Genomic DNA, 13,591 nt, shown 5'->3' on the forward strand with positions numbered 1-13,591 from the left:
TAGCGTTCAGCGGCGAAATTAGTGATCTGGAAGCCCCAGGCAAATGCCAGTCTAATAAAGCTATGGCAACTGCCTGTTTAACAAACAGTGGGCCCACCACATGGATGGGCATAAAATTCCATTGCGGACCGACATGGTAGGCTACACCCCGGTCTTTTTTTGTGTTTTACAAATGTTAGGCCTACCACATAGATGGGCATTCCTAAAATTCAATTTCAGGTAACACTGTAGGCTATAGGCCTACTTCAGCAAGCACGTAATCTTTATTACATTTTTTGCAGACTATGTTTAGTTTAGATTTTATCCAGTCTGGACCAGCCTTTATTTGCTCCAAACATAGATTTCTTTAAAGTACATCTTTTCAACTTTTATTCAGAAGTGTAAATTAACTTAATTTCAACTTCCGAAAAATATTTATTTTCAACGTCTGGAAAATATTTATTTTCACCTTTCATTCAGAACCTAAACCTTCAACGTCTGGAAAAATAAGTATTTTAGACATCTTTCCAAAGTCATTTTGCTTAATGGGACTATTCTAGTAGGGGTGGCAAGTATTTTGTCTCACCTAGTGCGGCAGAATGGCCAGGAACCAGGGAAGGGTTCTTGAAATGTAACATCCAATCAAACCCAGCGGACCACTCAAACCGTTTTTGCAATACAAAATTCTCCACATCTCCAAGGGAGGCGTGACAGCGAAGTGATTTTGGATGTATTTTAAGATAACCATACCAAGGATAATTTAGCTATTTGAGTTAAAATTGTAGGACCCCTGTAGGTATAAAAAAATATATAAAAACGATTTGATGAAACATTGAATTTGGCCTTATTGCTATTAGCCTATAGAAACGCATTGAATAACAGATTCATTCATGGAAAAATCAATAGTTAAAAATGTAATCAAAAGGAAGTATGTTTTGACGTGTCTGTCTTGTATCTGAGAGATATAAAACAGCACATTCATTTTTCGGCCCAGTAACTTCAGGGCCTCCCGAGTGGTCCAGCGGTCTAAGGCACTGCATCGCAGTGCTTGAGGTGTCACTACAGAACTGGGTTCAGCTGGCCATGATTGGGAGATGAGTTGGAGAACAAGGCGTGAGGCGGCGCACAATTGACGGCGCACAATTGGCCAAGGGTCCTCTGGGTTAGGGGAAGGTTTGGCCGGCCGGGATTTCCTTGTCCTTGTTCCTCTAGTGACTCCTTGTGGCGGGCTGGGTGCATGTAAGCTGACTTCGGTCGCCAGCTGGACATTGTTTCCTCTGACACATTGGTGCGGCTGGCTTCTGGGTCAAGCAACCAGTGTGTCGAGAAGCAGTGCGGCTTGGCAGGGTTGTGATTTGGAGGACGCATGGCTCTTGACCTTCGCCTCTCCCGAGTCAGTAGGGGTTGCAGCGATGGGACAAGACAGTAACTACCAATTGGATGTCACGAAAAAAGGGGTAAAAAAAAACATATATATCTCTAGCTTAAACAGACAGATTTTTTATTTTTTATTATTATTTCTCAAGTGGAGCTTGGGGGGGCCTCAAGCGGAGAAATTATTTGTATATTATTTTGTATATTTTTATATGTCTATTTTTTTATTTATTATCCCAGCTCATGAGGCCCCTTGATGATGTCAATTGCCTTTTCTGCCTAATGGTAAGTCCACCAGTGCTAGTGTCTGTTTCCCGTCTCTCTCTATCCCGCTCTCTGTAAAGATAATAATAAAACACATTTACATTTTTCACCTTGAATATTTTCTAGCTGAGATTGTACGAATGTGAATTAATTTACGCATCACTGGAAACTGTGTGTATTTTAACATATGTGTTGTGTGCCTGCCTGAATGTGAGTGTGAGTAGCTGTGTGTAACTGTGAGTGGGGTGAGTGTTCATGTAACTCTGTGTACGTCCTCTCCACACAATGCTACAATGGACTCCGGCAGTGAGCAGTCAGGGCGCTATTATAGCCCTAATCCTGTCCCTATTATACATGCCAGAGAGTGAGCGAGAGACACAGAGAGGGAGGCAGGGCCAAGGGTGAGGTCATCCCAAACAGAGCTCAACCAGGGTCACTGCCTCTCTATAGATGGACACAGAATGACAGAGAGATAGAGGGAGAGAGAGATGGAAGAGCGGATGAAGTAAATAGAACAGGTCTACAGGAGATTGGAAAAGTGGGAGGGACAGAAGGGATAGAGAGAGGGATTACTAGGTGTTTAAAGCACAAGTGAAACGGAGACAAAGAGAGAAATTCAGAGAAATAGTGTAAAAGAAACATAGCTACCAAGGATGGTAAAAATATTGTCTTTATTTCATAGGAAACCACACTACAACAGGAGCATAAGCCATGATGGCAATAATGATTGTAATCCAACTATTGAAAATAATCAAGAAGATAATTGAAGTATTGATTTATCCTGCTTGGAAATAAAAGTACACACTAAGGTTGTAGATGAAATTGTAAACCAGTCAAATTAAAATAGTACGAATTGGTACATAAATAAACAATGAATAAATACTGTGAATAAATAAGTGAATAAATAAAACAGATAAATCAATGAATTAAACTACACCTAGCCAAAAAAATAGCTCTAATGTAGCTACCCTGGTCAAATTTCACGAGATGTCTCTGTATGTCTGCATTGTCTTGCATTTCACCCCAGTCTTTGAGAATCCACAGTGTCCAGCTCTGTGGTGCTTGTTGCATTATGGTGTCGCTCTCTTACAAAAGTGTTTTCAGCACACCCTAGATTGTAATATTAAAGTTGGAAGACAATACACAGTCACACATATCATTTTGCACTCGTTGCCTTTTTTGTGGATTTTCTTTGTACAGACCAAATTGACCACAACAACTACATCAACCACAGTCTCTTGCTTCACGTCTTAGTGGGAAAGCTGATTGATTGTGGAGTTCCTACAGTACAAGTTGACAGAGGAGCTCTCTTGGGATGCCCGTTCATCCTCTTGAAACAAAACACCAATCACAGATAGCACACTGCAATTATTCTTCATTGTCATAGTTTTGTTATTTTCAACAAGCAAAGTATGGATTCGTTTCCATGCTTTTTCTAAATGCATAAATTCTATACATGAGTGTATCTCTTTATTCATTTAGCACAACCACAATAATACTCTCAGGGAAATGATCCTTGTACATTCTTTTTCTATGATTATTTATCTTTCAAATGTGATAGTGAGTAACATGTCTTGGTGAGCAAAAACATCTTGGTAGGCAACTGTGAAATATTAGCTGGTGAGTACAACTGCATGTCATGGACACTTGAAGATCATCCTACACCACCACACATCCTGCACCACTGCACTACTCATACCTTTGGGTTTCCAATGAGCCCAGCTGACCTACACCATCACACTGTGTTGGGTGCTGTCAGTGTGTTGTCAGAGAATGGATTCAACCCAACCAGTGTCTGGACATAAGTTCATCTTTTCATTTGTTCTGCTTGAAAGAAATATGCATAGATCAGTTGATAGGGGCGATGAATTATACAATGGAGCTTTTTTATGGAAGACAAGCCCTTGGTTTCGCATTGGTCAGTCTGAGGATGACCTGTGTCCTTCAATGCCCTGATTTCACCAGTGCAGGATGCATCCTGAAAATGTCTCATTGGGTCTTTGTGCTACTATGAACGTCACAGTGATATCAGTTTTCACCATTAGTCCTGTTTATGAAGAAATATAGGGATCGATTCTAACCCTTAGTTAACAGTCCACCTGATTGCTCAGAGGGCTAATTTGACAGTCATATAGGACCTTGTCCTAACCTCACTACCCGCCTGCCAACCTTCACACACGCAAACACACACCAAACCCTCCCTCCCTTCCTCCCCAAGTCTGATTACTCAGTGACAGCCTTATTTAGACTGACCTCTTTCACACACCGCTCACATCCCTCACTTTTTTGTCCTCCAACATGGGTATATCCTCAGAGGAAGTAATCAGGGGGTGGTGAGGGGGAGTTTTTGGCGCGGGTAGGTTGAGCCTTGTTTGTACTGATGAGCTTCTCATAGCGAGCCTTGTAGGTGTCCCTTTCTCTCAGCACCCGAGAGAGCTCACACTGTAGTTGCTCCAACTGAGGAGAGAGACAGAGAGGAGAGAGACAGAGAGGAGAGAGACAGAGAGGAGAGAGGCAGAGAGGAGAGAGTCAGACAGGAGAGAGACAGACAGAAATGAGACAGACAGGAGAGAGACAGAGAGGAGAGAGACAGACAGAAAAGAGACAGACAGGAGAGAGACAGACAGGAGAGAGACAGACAGGAGAGAGATAGAGAGGAGAGAGGCAGACAGGAGAGAGACAGACAGGAGAGAGACAGACAGGAGAGAGACAGACAGGAGAGAAACAGACAGAAAAGAGACAGACGGGAGAGAGACAGACAGGAGAGAGACAGACAGGAGAGAGGCAGAGAGGAGAGAGACAGACAGGAGAGACAGACAGAAATGAGACAGAGAGGAGAGAGACAGAGAGGAGAGAGACAGAGAGGAGAGAGACAGACCGGAGAGAGACAGACAGAAGAGAGACAGACAGGAGAGAGACAGAGAGGAGAGAGACAGACAGGAGAGAGACAGACAGAAAAGAGACCGACAGGAGAGAGACAGACAGGAGAGAGACAGAGTGGAGGGAGACAGACAGGAGAGAGACAGAGAGGAGAGAGACAGACATAAAAGAGACAGACAGGAGAGAGACAGACAGGAGAGAGACAGAGTGGAGGGAGACAGACAGGAGAGAGCCAGAGAGGAGAGAGACAGACAGAAAAGAGACAGACAGGAGAGAGACAGAGAGGAGAGAGACAGACAGGAGAGAGACAGACAGAAATGAGACAGAGAGGAGAGAGACAGACAGAAAAGAGACAGACAGGAGAGAGACAGACAGGAGAGAGACAGAGAGGAGAGAGACAGAGAGGAGAGAGGCAGAGAGGAGAGAGACAGACAGAAAAGAGACAGACAGGAGAGAGACAGACAGGAGAGAGACAGACAGGAGAGAGACAGACAGGAGAGAGACAGAGAGGAGAGAGACAGACAGGAGAGAGACAGACAGGAGAGAGACAGAGTGGAGGGAGACAGACAGGAGAGAGACAGAGAGGAGAGAGACAGACAGAAAAGAGACAGACAGGAGAGAGACAGACAGGAGAGAGACAGACAGAAAAGAGACAGACAGAAAAGAGACAGACAGGAGAGAGACAGAGAGGAGAGAGACAGACAGGAGAGAGACAGACAGGAGAGAGACAGAGAGATTAGAGAGTTCTTAGAGCTTTAACTTTGGAGTTGTTGGCAATGGTGTGTTGTTGTTATTGTATTGTATCCTACCTGTTGTGTGAGGACGTGTTTCTCGGACTCCAGTGCGTGGCGGTGCTGCAAGCGTTTGTAGCGGCAGGACTGGGCGTAACCTCGGTTCTTTAGCGTACGACGTTTCTGCTTGAGACGCACCACCTCGTCCTTACTGACGCCTCGCAGGTGTCTGTTCAGCTCCCGCACTGACAGGTTCACTAGCTGCTCGTCCGAGAAACGTTCATCCACCCCACCACACTGCACAAAGGGAGAGGTGGAGAGAGATGCTTACTTCAAAATGTTGACATGAATTTCAGTTGTGGAGAGGACTTAAACATGTTTGTCTGACTTACGTATAGAAGGAAATATGATGGAGCTGGTATGGTGGACTAGTTACAAGTAGGCCTATACGTAATACTGATATGAGATTACAGTCTGCTCGTCTATTTAAGAATGATTCTGTGATTGTTTGTGTGTGTCTGTGTTACGTCCGTCGTTAAATGAAGACCAAGGTGCAGCGTGGTAGGCGTACATTTTCATTAATTGTAAATGTTCCACCAAAAACAATAAACAACTCAACTAATGTAAAGCAAGGAGTGCAACACATGCAACACACAAAGACAAGATCCCACAACAGAAGGTGGGAAAAAGGGCTGCCTAAGTATGATCCCCAATCAGAGAGAACGATAGACAGCTGCCTCTGATTGGGAACCATACTCGGCCAACAAAGAAATATAAACATAGATTTCCCACCCTAGTCACACCCTGACCTACCAAATAGAGAATATAAAGGATCTCTAAGGTCAGAGCGTGACAGTACCCCCCCCCCCCCCCAAAGGTGCGGACTCCCGGCCGCAAACCTGAACCTATAGGGGAGGTTCCGGTTGGGCATCTACCCTCGGTGGTGGCTCCAGTTCAGGACGTAGCCCCCGCTCCCTACGCTGATCCCTCTGCTTCTGTGGAACCGGACCGTGGATCGTCGCCGGAGACTCCGGACCGTGAATCGTTGCCGGAGGAACCGGACCGTGGATCATCGCCGGAGGCTCTGAACTGGGAACCCCCGCTGGAGGCTCTGGACTGCAGATCGTCGCTGGAGGCTCTGGACTGCAGATCGTCGCTGGAGGCTCTGAACTGGGAACCCCCGCTGGAGACTCTGGACTGGGGACCGTCGCTGGAGACTCTGGACTGCGGACCGTCGCTGGAGGCTCTGGACTGCGGACCGTCGCTGGAGGCTCTGGACTGCGGACCGTCGCTGGAGGCTCTGGACTGCGGACCGTCGCTGGAGACTCTGGACTGCGGACCGTCGCTGGAGACTCTGGACTGCAGATCGTCGCTGGAGGCTCTGGACTGCAGATCGTCGCTGGAGGCTCTGGAATACAGATCGTCGCTGGAGGCTCTGGACTGCAGACCGTCGCTGGAGGCTCTGAACTGCGGACCGTCGCTGGAGACTCTGGACTGCGGACCGTCGCTGGAGACTCTGGACTGGGGACCGTCGCTGGAGACCCTGGACTGGGGACCGTCGCTGGAGACCCTGGACTGCGGACCGTCGCTGGAGACTCTGGACTGCGGACCGTCGCTGGACACTCTGGACTGCGGACCGTCGATGGAGACTCCGGACTGCGGACCGTCGCTGGAGGCTCCGGACTGGGGACCGTCGCTGGAGGCTCTGGACTGGGGTCCGTCGCTGGAGGCTCCGGACTGGGGACCGTCGCTGCAGGCTCTTTGCCATGGATCGTCACTACAGGCTCCGGGCCCTGGATCATCACTGGAGGCTTCGTGCCATGGATTACCACTACAGGCTTCGGGCCATGAATCATCACTGGAGGCTCCGGGCCATGGATCATCACTGGAGGCTCCGGGCCATGGATCATCACTGGAGGCTCCGGGCCATGGATTATCACTAGAGGCTCCGGGCCATGGATTATCACTGGGGGCTTCGTGCCATTAGTCATCACTACAGGCTCCGGGCCATGGATAATCACTGGAAGCTTCGTGCCATGGATCATCACTGGAAGCTTCGTGCCATGGATCATCACTGGAAGCTTCGTGCCATGGATCATCACTGGAGACTTCGTACGTGGAGCCGGAACGGGTCTCACCGGACTGAAGAGACGTACTGGAAGCCTGGTGCGGGGAGCTGCCACAACACGTCCTGGCTGGATACCCACTCCAGCTCGGTGAGTGTGGAGAGCTGGCACGGGACGCACTGAGCTATGAAGGCGCACTGGATGCATAGTGCGTAGAGCCGGCGCAGGATATGCTTTCCTCCCAGGTCCAGTCCTCCTGACCATGCTGCTTGGTCAATTGGTGGTGGGATCTTCTGTTACGTCCGTCGTTAAATGAAGACCAAGGTGCAGCGTGGTAGGCGTACATTTTTTTCAATTATAAATGTTCCACCAAAAACAATAAACAACTCAACTAATGTAAAGCTAGGAGTGCAACACATGCAACACACAAAGACAAGATCCCACAACAGAAGGTGGGAAAAAGGGCTGCCTAAGTATGATCCCCAAACAGAGAGAACGATAGACAGCTGCCTCTGATTGGGAACCATACTCGGCCAACAAAGAAATATAAACATAGATTTCCCACCCCAGTCACACCCTGACCTACCAAATAGAGAATTTAAAGGATCTCTAAGGTCAGGGCGTGCCAGTCTGAGTTGTGCATATGTGGTTGTGTGTGTGATGTGAGTGTGCCTAACTGTTTGTGTCAGGAGGCACATTTTAGCAGCACATGTCCATAATCTGTCAGGTAATCTGACTGAGTGTGAGTGACAGTGATCAGGATTATACACGGCAATAATAGCAGATATTATCATAAGCTCACCCTGTGCTTCACACACTGTACATAGAGATTCTCTCAGACACCTGGATGGGGAATGCAGCTTTAGTACAGTACTGAACTTTCCATATACAGCAGCGCTAGCAGCCCCGCACACAGCTCCCTTTACTCTTGCAAAGCCAGGGGAGACCCTAGAATTATTGATGTAGCCTAGTAAGTGTTAGCTTTAACACAGTTCATTTATCAATGTTGACGCATTACAGGTACATGCATCTATTGTTACATTTAATTCAATATTCTGCATTTGCCCCTGCAGGACAAATAATGCATTTTTAAACATGTAAGGTCTTCAGCCAAACTCATTGTCATCTCAGTGTTGAGGCATGTTTTCTATACATAAAGTAGGTACACGACATGCACCCATAATCATGTTCTAATGGTTTAATCCCAATCCCTTACAGCATGATCCCTCTATCACCTCTCCCTCGCCTCTCCCATATGCTCCTGTTCCAACCAGTGTTGTGCTATTGTTGCTAGCCTTCCCACAGTGACACTTATCTCAGTTATTCTACCATCTTTTGATGCATACTGTCATGCCCCCTGACCCCATTAATTACTTGGAGGTGATGATGATGGTGATGATGATGGCCATGCATGGGGTGGTGAGGGTGGTGGTGATGATGATGTGGGTGATGGTGATGAAGTCGACCAGAGGGGCTCTGGGGTTGTGGGTAGGTTGCTGAGGAAAGGTTGGCGTTAGGGAGTGATTGGGGGCCAGAGGAGAGGTAGAGGAGTGGACGATGGCACATATCTGTCCCCTTGGAGCAGGATATGTCACCTCCACTGTCACTTCCTGAATCCCCGAGGTTACTGCTGGAACTCTGGGAAAGCACTGGAAACTAAGAGAGAGAAGAGACGCAGTGGAAGGTTGGAAAGAGGTTGAGAGAGAGAAATAGAAACACTGATTATAGTCTATACATGTTATTACGAACACACTATCAAAAGAGAATAACAACATATTATTTACAGACATCCTTAGACAAGTTGGACAGTGTTACATACCTGTGAGCTAACAGCTGCAGCAGCTGAGTTCAGTAGAGCCTCCACTGCGTCCTCACAGCCCAGGAAGCTGCCAACCGGCCCCCTCTCTCTGTCTCCCCGCTCTGGCCCTCCTCCCAAGGCCCCCAACAGGGATGCAGGCCCCCCCGGCTCCCCTCCAAACTGTTGCTGAAGTGCTGCCAGCCAGATCAGGTCTTCCAAAGAAGCAGGGTTAGGACCCTCGGCACCCCCATGGGAGGGGCTACCCTCCATATTCCCCTGAGAGCCAGAACTGATGCCAGAGGTGTAGCTGTTTGAGATGGACAGGGGAAAGGAGATGGAGGAGGAGGAAGAAGAGAGGGAGGAGGAGGCTGAGGGAGGTGGGTGGGCATCGCTCAGCGTTGGAGAGGGGGGCAGGGAGTTGTATGGGCTGGAGCTGAGGCTGGAGTCCTGGGGAGGGTGGTTGGTGTAGGGGCCGGGGCCGGGGGAACTGGAGGGGTCGAGGGGGAGGCCAGACTTGGGGAGCGTACAGGAGGGAGGAAGAGGAGGACTGTCAGGCTTCACCTCAAACTTGAGGAGGTCAAAGTCATTGAGGTACTCCATGGCCAGTGGACTGGGGGGGAGGGAGGGCATGGGGAGAGAGGGAGACGACATGGCCACCGCTTTGGGAGCAGACTGAGTTTGTCCGTGTGTCAGGGTTGTGTGTTAATCCGCCTCTCTGTCTTAGTGCAGCAGCAGTCCATACACAGCCACAGGCCTGATGCCTCCAGACTCTCAGACAGCCCTGGTGTCCAGTTGTGGACTGACTGACAAATGTCCTCTGTGGAAAAAGCAGTCTTCCTGTGTTCTTGTGAGAGAGAGAGAGGGAGTGAGAGAGAGAGAGGGAGTGAGAGAGAGAGAGGGAGTGAGAGAGAGAGAGAGAGAGAGAGAGAGAGAGAGAGAGAGAGAGAGAGAGAGAGAGAGAGAGAGAGAGAGAACAGTGAGTGAACAGTGAGTGAACAGTGAGTGAACAGTGAGTGATCAGTGAGTGAGTGAGTGAGTGATCAGTGAGTGAGTGAGTGAGTGAGTGAGTGAACAGTGAGTGAGTGAGTGAGTGAACAGTGAGTGAGTGAGTGAGTGAACAGTGAGTGAGTGATTGAGTGAGTGAATGAGTGAGTAAGTGAGTGAGTGAGAAAATGGCATAGATGATTGTTCTCTCAAAGTTGGTACAAAGTCATCTCTATGTGTTAGGTAGACAGGAACTGAGGTCAAGATAACATCAATAGGACAGAGAAGAGGACAGGATGTGGGAAACAAACACAAGAACAACAATCTGGCCATAGACGGAAGAACAGAATTGAACACTTCATGCTGCCAATGACCCTTTCACCAGACCTCTTTCTGTATGTCTTACAATTTGTCAGCATGTACAAGTAATAAACCAGTTACAAAACAATTGTATCAACTTTCCAGAAAGTAGAGAAATCAGGACTGTCACCCTGTGCACTCAATGAAGTGATTTTACAGCAGTATGTTAGGTAGCGCTGTTCTCCGGTGTGAGTATGTGTCCAATGGTCTGTTTGTATGTTGAAGTATTAAGCGACTAATCCTCACCAGATCCCCATTGTCCCCCATACATACACACACACACACACACACACACACACACACACACACACACACACACACACACACACACACACACACACACACACACAAATCAACATAATTTGGATATCCCTATATCGACCAGTCCCACATCTACCCACTGATAGCAATTATATTTTATAGAAATGTGTCTTCTTACATTCTTGTCTTACTATATGACTAACACTCCTACTATATACCAGTCGTAAACATGCTATTAAGAAGCAAAGACCAATGTCTGATATAGGCTTCATCAAACAACAGAGACTTAGTTTTTTTGACACCATGTGTAACATCACATGACTGGAATGGTGTGATAATGAAATAATTGACCATAGTCAAGTCCCATTAATCTTTTTCACTGAGTCTTGCTATCTGTCATTTCAATGTTTTAAAACAAAGGAGAGGAGCTCAGATGCAAAAATGTAATGTCCAACGTTTCGACAGCCAAGCTGTCTTCATCAGGGTATAATGCTATCTGAAGGGTACAATGCTATCTGAAGGGTACAATGCTATCTGAAGGGTACAATGCTATCTGAAGGGTATAATGCTAACTGAAGGGTACAATGCTAACTGAAGGGTACAATGCTATCTGAAGGGTACAATGCTATCTGAAGGGTACAATGCTATCTGAAGGGTACAATGCTATCTGAAGGGTACAATGCTATCTGAAGGGTACAATGCTATCTGAAGGGTACAATGCTATCTGAAGGGTACAATGCTATCTGAATTTCGGGGACAAACCAGCAAACACAGAGCACTCTAGATCAGGGTTTCCCAAACTCGGTCCTGGGGCCACCCCTGTGTGCAAGTTTAGTTTTTTAGCCCTATCACTACACAGCTGATTCAAATGACCAATTCCTCATTTGATTATTTGAATCAGCTGTGTAGTTCTAGGGCAAAAACCAGAGCGTGGACACTGGGGGCAGGACTGAGTTTGGGACACCCTGCTCTAGATAATGAACTGCAATATAATATAACTTCTACCCCATCTCACAGCTTCAGAATGTTCGTAATTGAAAGACATATCATTCATTTCATAACCTAAAAAGTCAAAGTATATTTACATTTTTCAAAACACATTCAGTAGCATTAGCATTCCCAATACCAAAGGAGATTTCCAAGCCCATGAAAGGGCTCTTTTCAATCCGTATCGCTGAAGTTAAACATTACAGTGCATGTTAATATAACATGATGAGGGCGATGAAACAATGGAGGCTCCATTCATTTTCACTGGAGGGAAATGAAGTGGACGGGGGACCATTGGGCGATGCGAGCATTGGCGAGGGAGCATGAACAGGGCGGAACCAAAGTTGGGGAAAGCTGAACTTTATGCAAATACTACGTGATGTCGCAGTGCTATTGACCAATCGTAGCTCACTAAAGCTTCCAGCTCTTACTAAATTGGCTGTTTATAACTAGCAGTACCTAGTATGCTTGTCAGCTTGCTAGCACCCACATGAGGACAAAGTTAACGTGGGGAGGTAAAATACGAGTGCTAGTTAAGAAGGCCTGTTACAGCGTGATTTAAATTTAATTACAATGTTCCTGCGCTAGCGGAGACCACATTCACAGTAAACGCTGCATTTGTCATTCGCGCAATCTGTACCGCTTCAATGATTAAATTGAATAGTGTCCTAAATCCGATACAATTTTTTTTAAAGCGGTTTCAAAGCAACGTTTGCGAATGAATGAAGCCCTGTAACTTTTCTCTGCTGTTTAATTCCTTAAGGGAAATTGAACTAAGAAACACTTTATACATTGCAGATAACTTACCTGAATATTTTAGGAATAAATATGAGTTGCAGGACAACAAACAGTCTTACAGCAGGAGACTTCAAAGGCATTCTCCAACATTCACTGAACATGTCAAAAGATATTAAATTCAGACAGAGACGCTCCATATTTCTGCATTCTTTGTCATGTTAGAACGTTTTGAAACTTCGACTGTTGGCTAATTACCACAAAACAAATACATAAACAAACTGGAAAGCTGTCTGATCATGTACAAGTGCCTATTTCTAAATACACTGCTAAATGTGTACATTTGAAATAGGATTCAGGAACAACAACCACAAACTGAATAGGACACCATCACCCACTATTTCTACAACAAATAATCAGTAACAGCACTGATTATATTGATGATGAACATCGTCATTAATGTCAAATGAATAATGATAACTCATGTCAAACAGATGTTTCTACTGGTTCCACTCCAATGCTCAACACATTAATTGTACCCCCTGATGTCCCCAATGGACCGTAACAGAGAGAGAGAGCAAACTGTGATGGGGCGCACCAGAGGCCTCAACCTGGCTTCGGCCCAGAGTAGAGGGAGAAAGAACCGACAGAAAGAAATAGAGATATGTGGAAAGAGAGAGAAAATAGTAGAATAGAACTAGGGAGAGATAAAGCCCTGAAAGATAGAGAAAATAGTATAATAGAACTAGGGAGAGATAAAGCCCCGAAAGAGAGAGAAAATAGTAGAATAGAACTAGGGAGAGATAAAGTCCCGAAAGAGAGAGTGATGAGAGGGAATGAGAAAAGGATGTGTAGAGACGGACAGGTTGAAAAAAAGTTCTTACCGTAGGTCATAGACTGGATGATAGGTTTGGAGGCCCTCTCACCATTTCCCCCCACAACAGTGACTAAACTGAATGAGTAATTTACAGACACGTGTACACAGAGAGAGCTATAAAAAAAAAAGAGAGAGAGAGGGTATGTGTGCGCATGTGAGTGTATATGGTACTCTGTCACTGAGTATCACTGCCCCCTCTCTCTCCTCTCTGTTGCAAATCCCTCTCTCCCTCTCTTCGTCACACTCCCCTCTTCTCTCTCACCCCTATATCTCTCTCTAAAGCCATGGCTCTCTG

The 13,591-nt window shown here is 46.4% G+C and overlaps 1 protein-coding gene across 1 annotated transcript; it reads right to left on the bottom strand.

The window, feature by feature from the left end:
• Positions 1 to 2,292: 2,292 nt before the first annotated feature.
• Positions 2,293 to 9,743, bottom strand: LOC129855409 (transcription factor MafA-like). The gene is made up of 4 exons (XM_055923046.1): positions 9,114 to 9,743; positions 8,669 to 8,950; positions 5,307 to 5,525; positions 2,293 to 4,074 (listed from the first exon to the last, which is right to left on the bottom strand). The coding sequence occupies exons 1-4, from the start codon at positions 9,741 to 9,743 to the stop codon at positions 3,928 to 3,930; spliced, it is 1,278 nt and encodes a 425-aa protein (XP_055779021.1). The 3' UTR covers positions 2,293 to 3,927.
• Positions 9,744 to 13,591: the final 3,848 nt, after the last annotated feature.

Source organism: Salvelinus fontinalis, chromosome 5 (genome assembly GCF_029448725.1).
Source record: "Salvelinus fontinalis isolate EN_2023a chromosome 5, ASM2944872v1, whole genome shotgun sequence".
In the NCBI taxonomy this organism is placed as follows: Eukaryota; Metazoa; Chordata; class Actinopteri; order Salmoniformes; family Salmonidae; genus Salvelinus; species Salvelinus fontinalis.

Coding starts and splice junctions, on each gene's coding strand:
- LOC129855409 (XM_055923046.1), bottom strand. CDS start 9,743: ATGTCGTCTCCCTCTCTCCCCATGCCCTCCCTCCCCCCCAGTCCACTG. Junction 5,526..8,668: donor ACCATCATCATCACCTCCAA/GTAATTAATGGG, acceptor CCCTTTGTGCAG/TGTGGTGGGGTGGATGAACG. Junction 4,075..5,306: donor AACACGTCCTCACACAACAG/GTAGGATACAAT, acceptor CTCTCTCCTCAG/TTGGAGCAACTACAGTGTGA.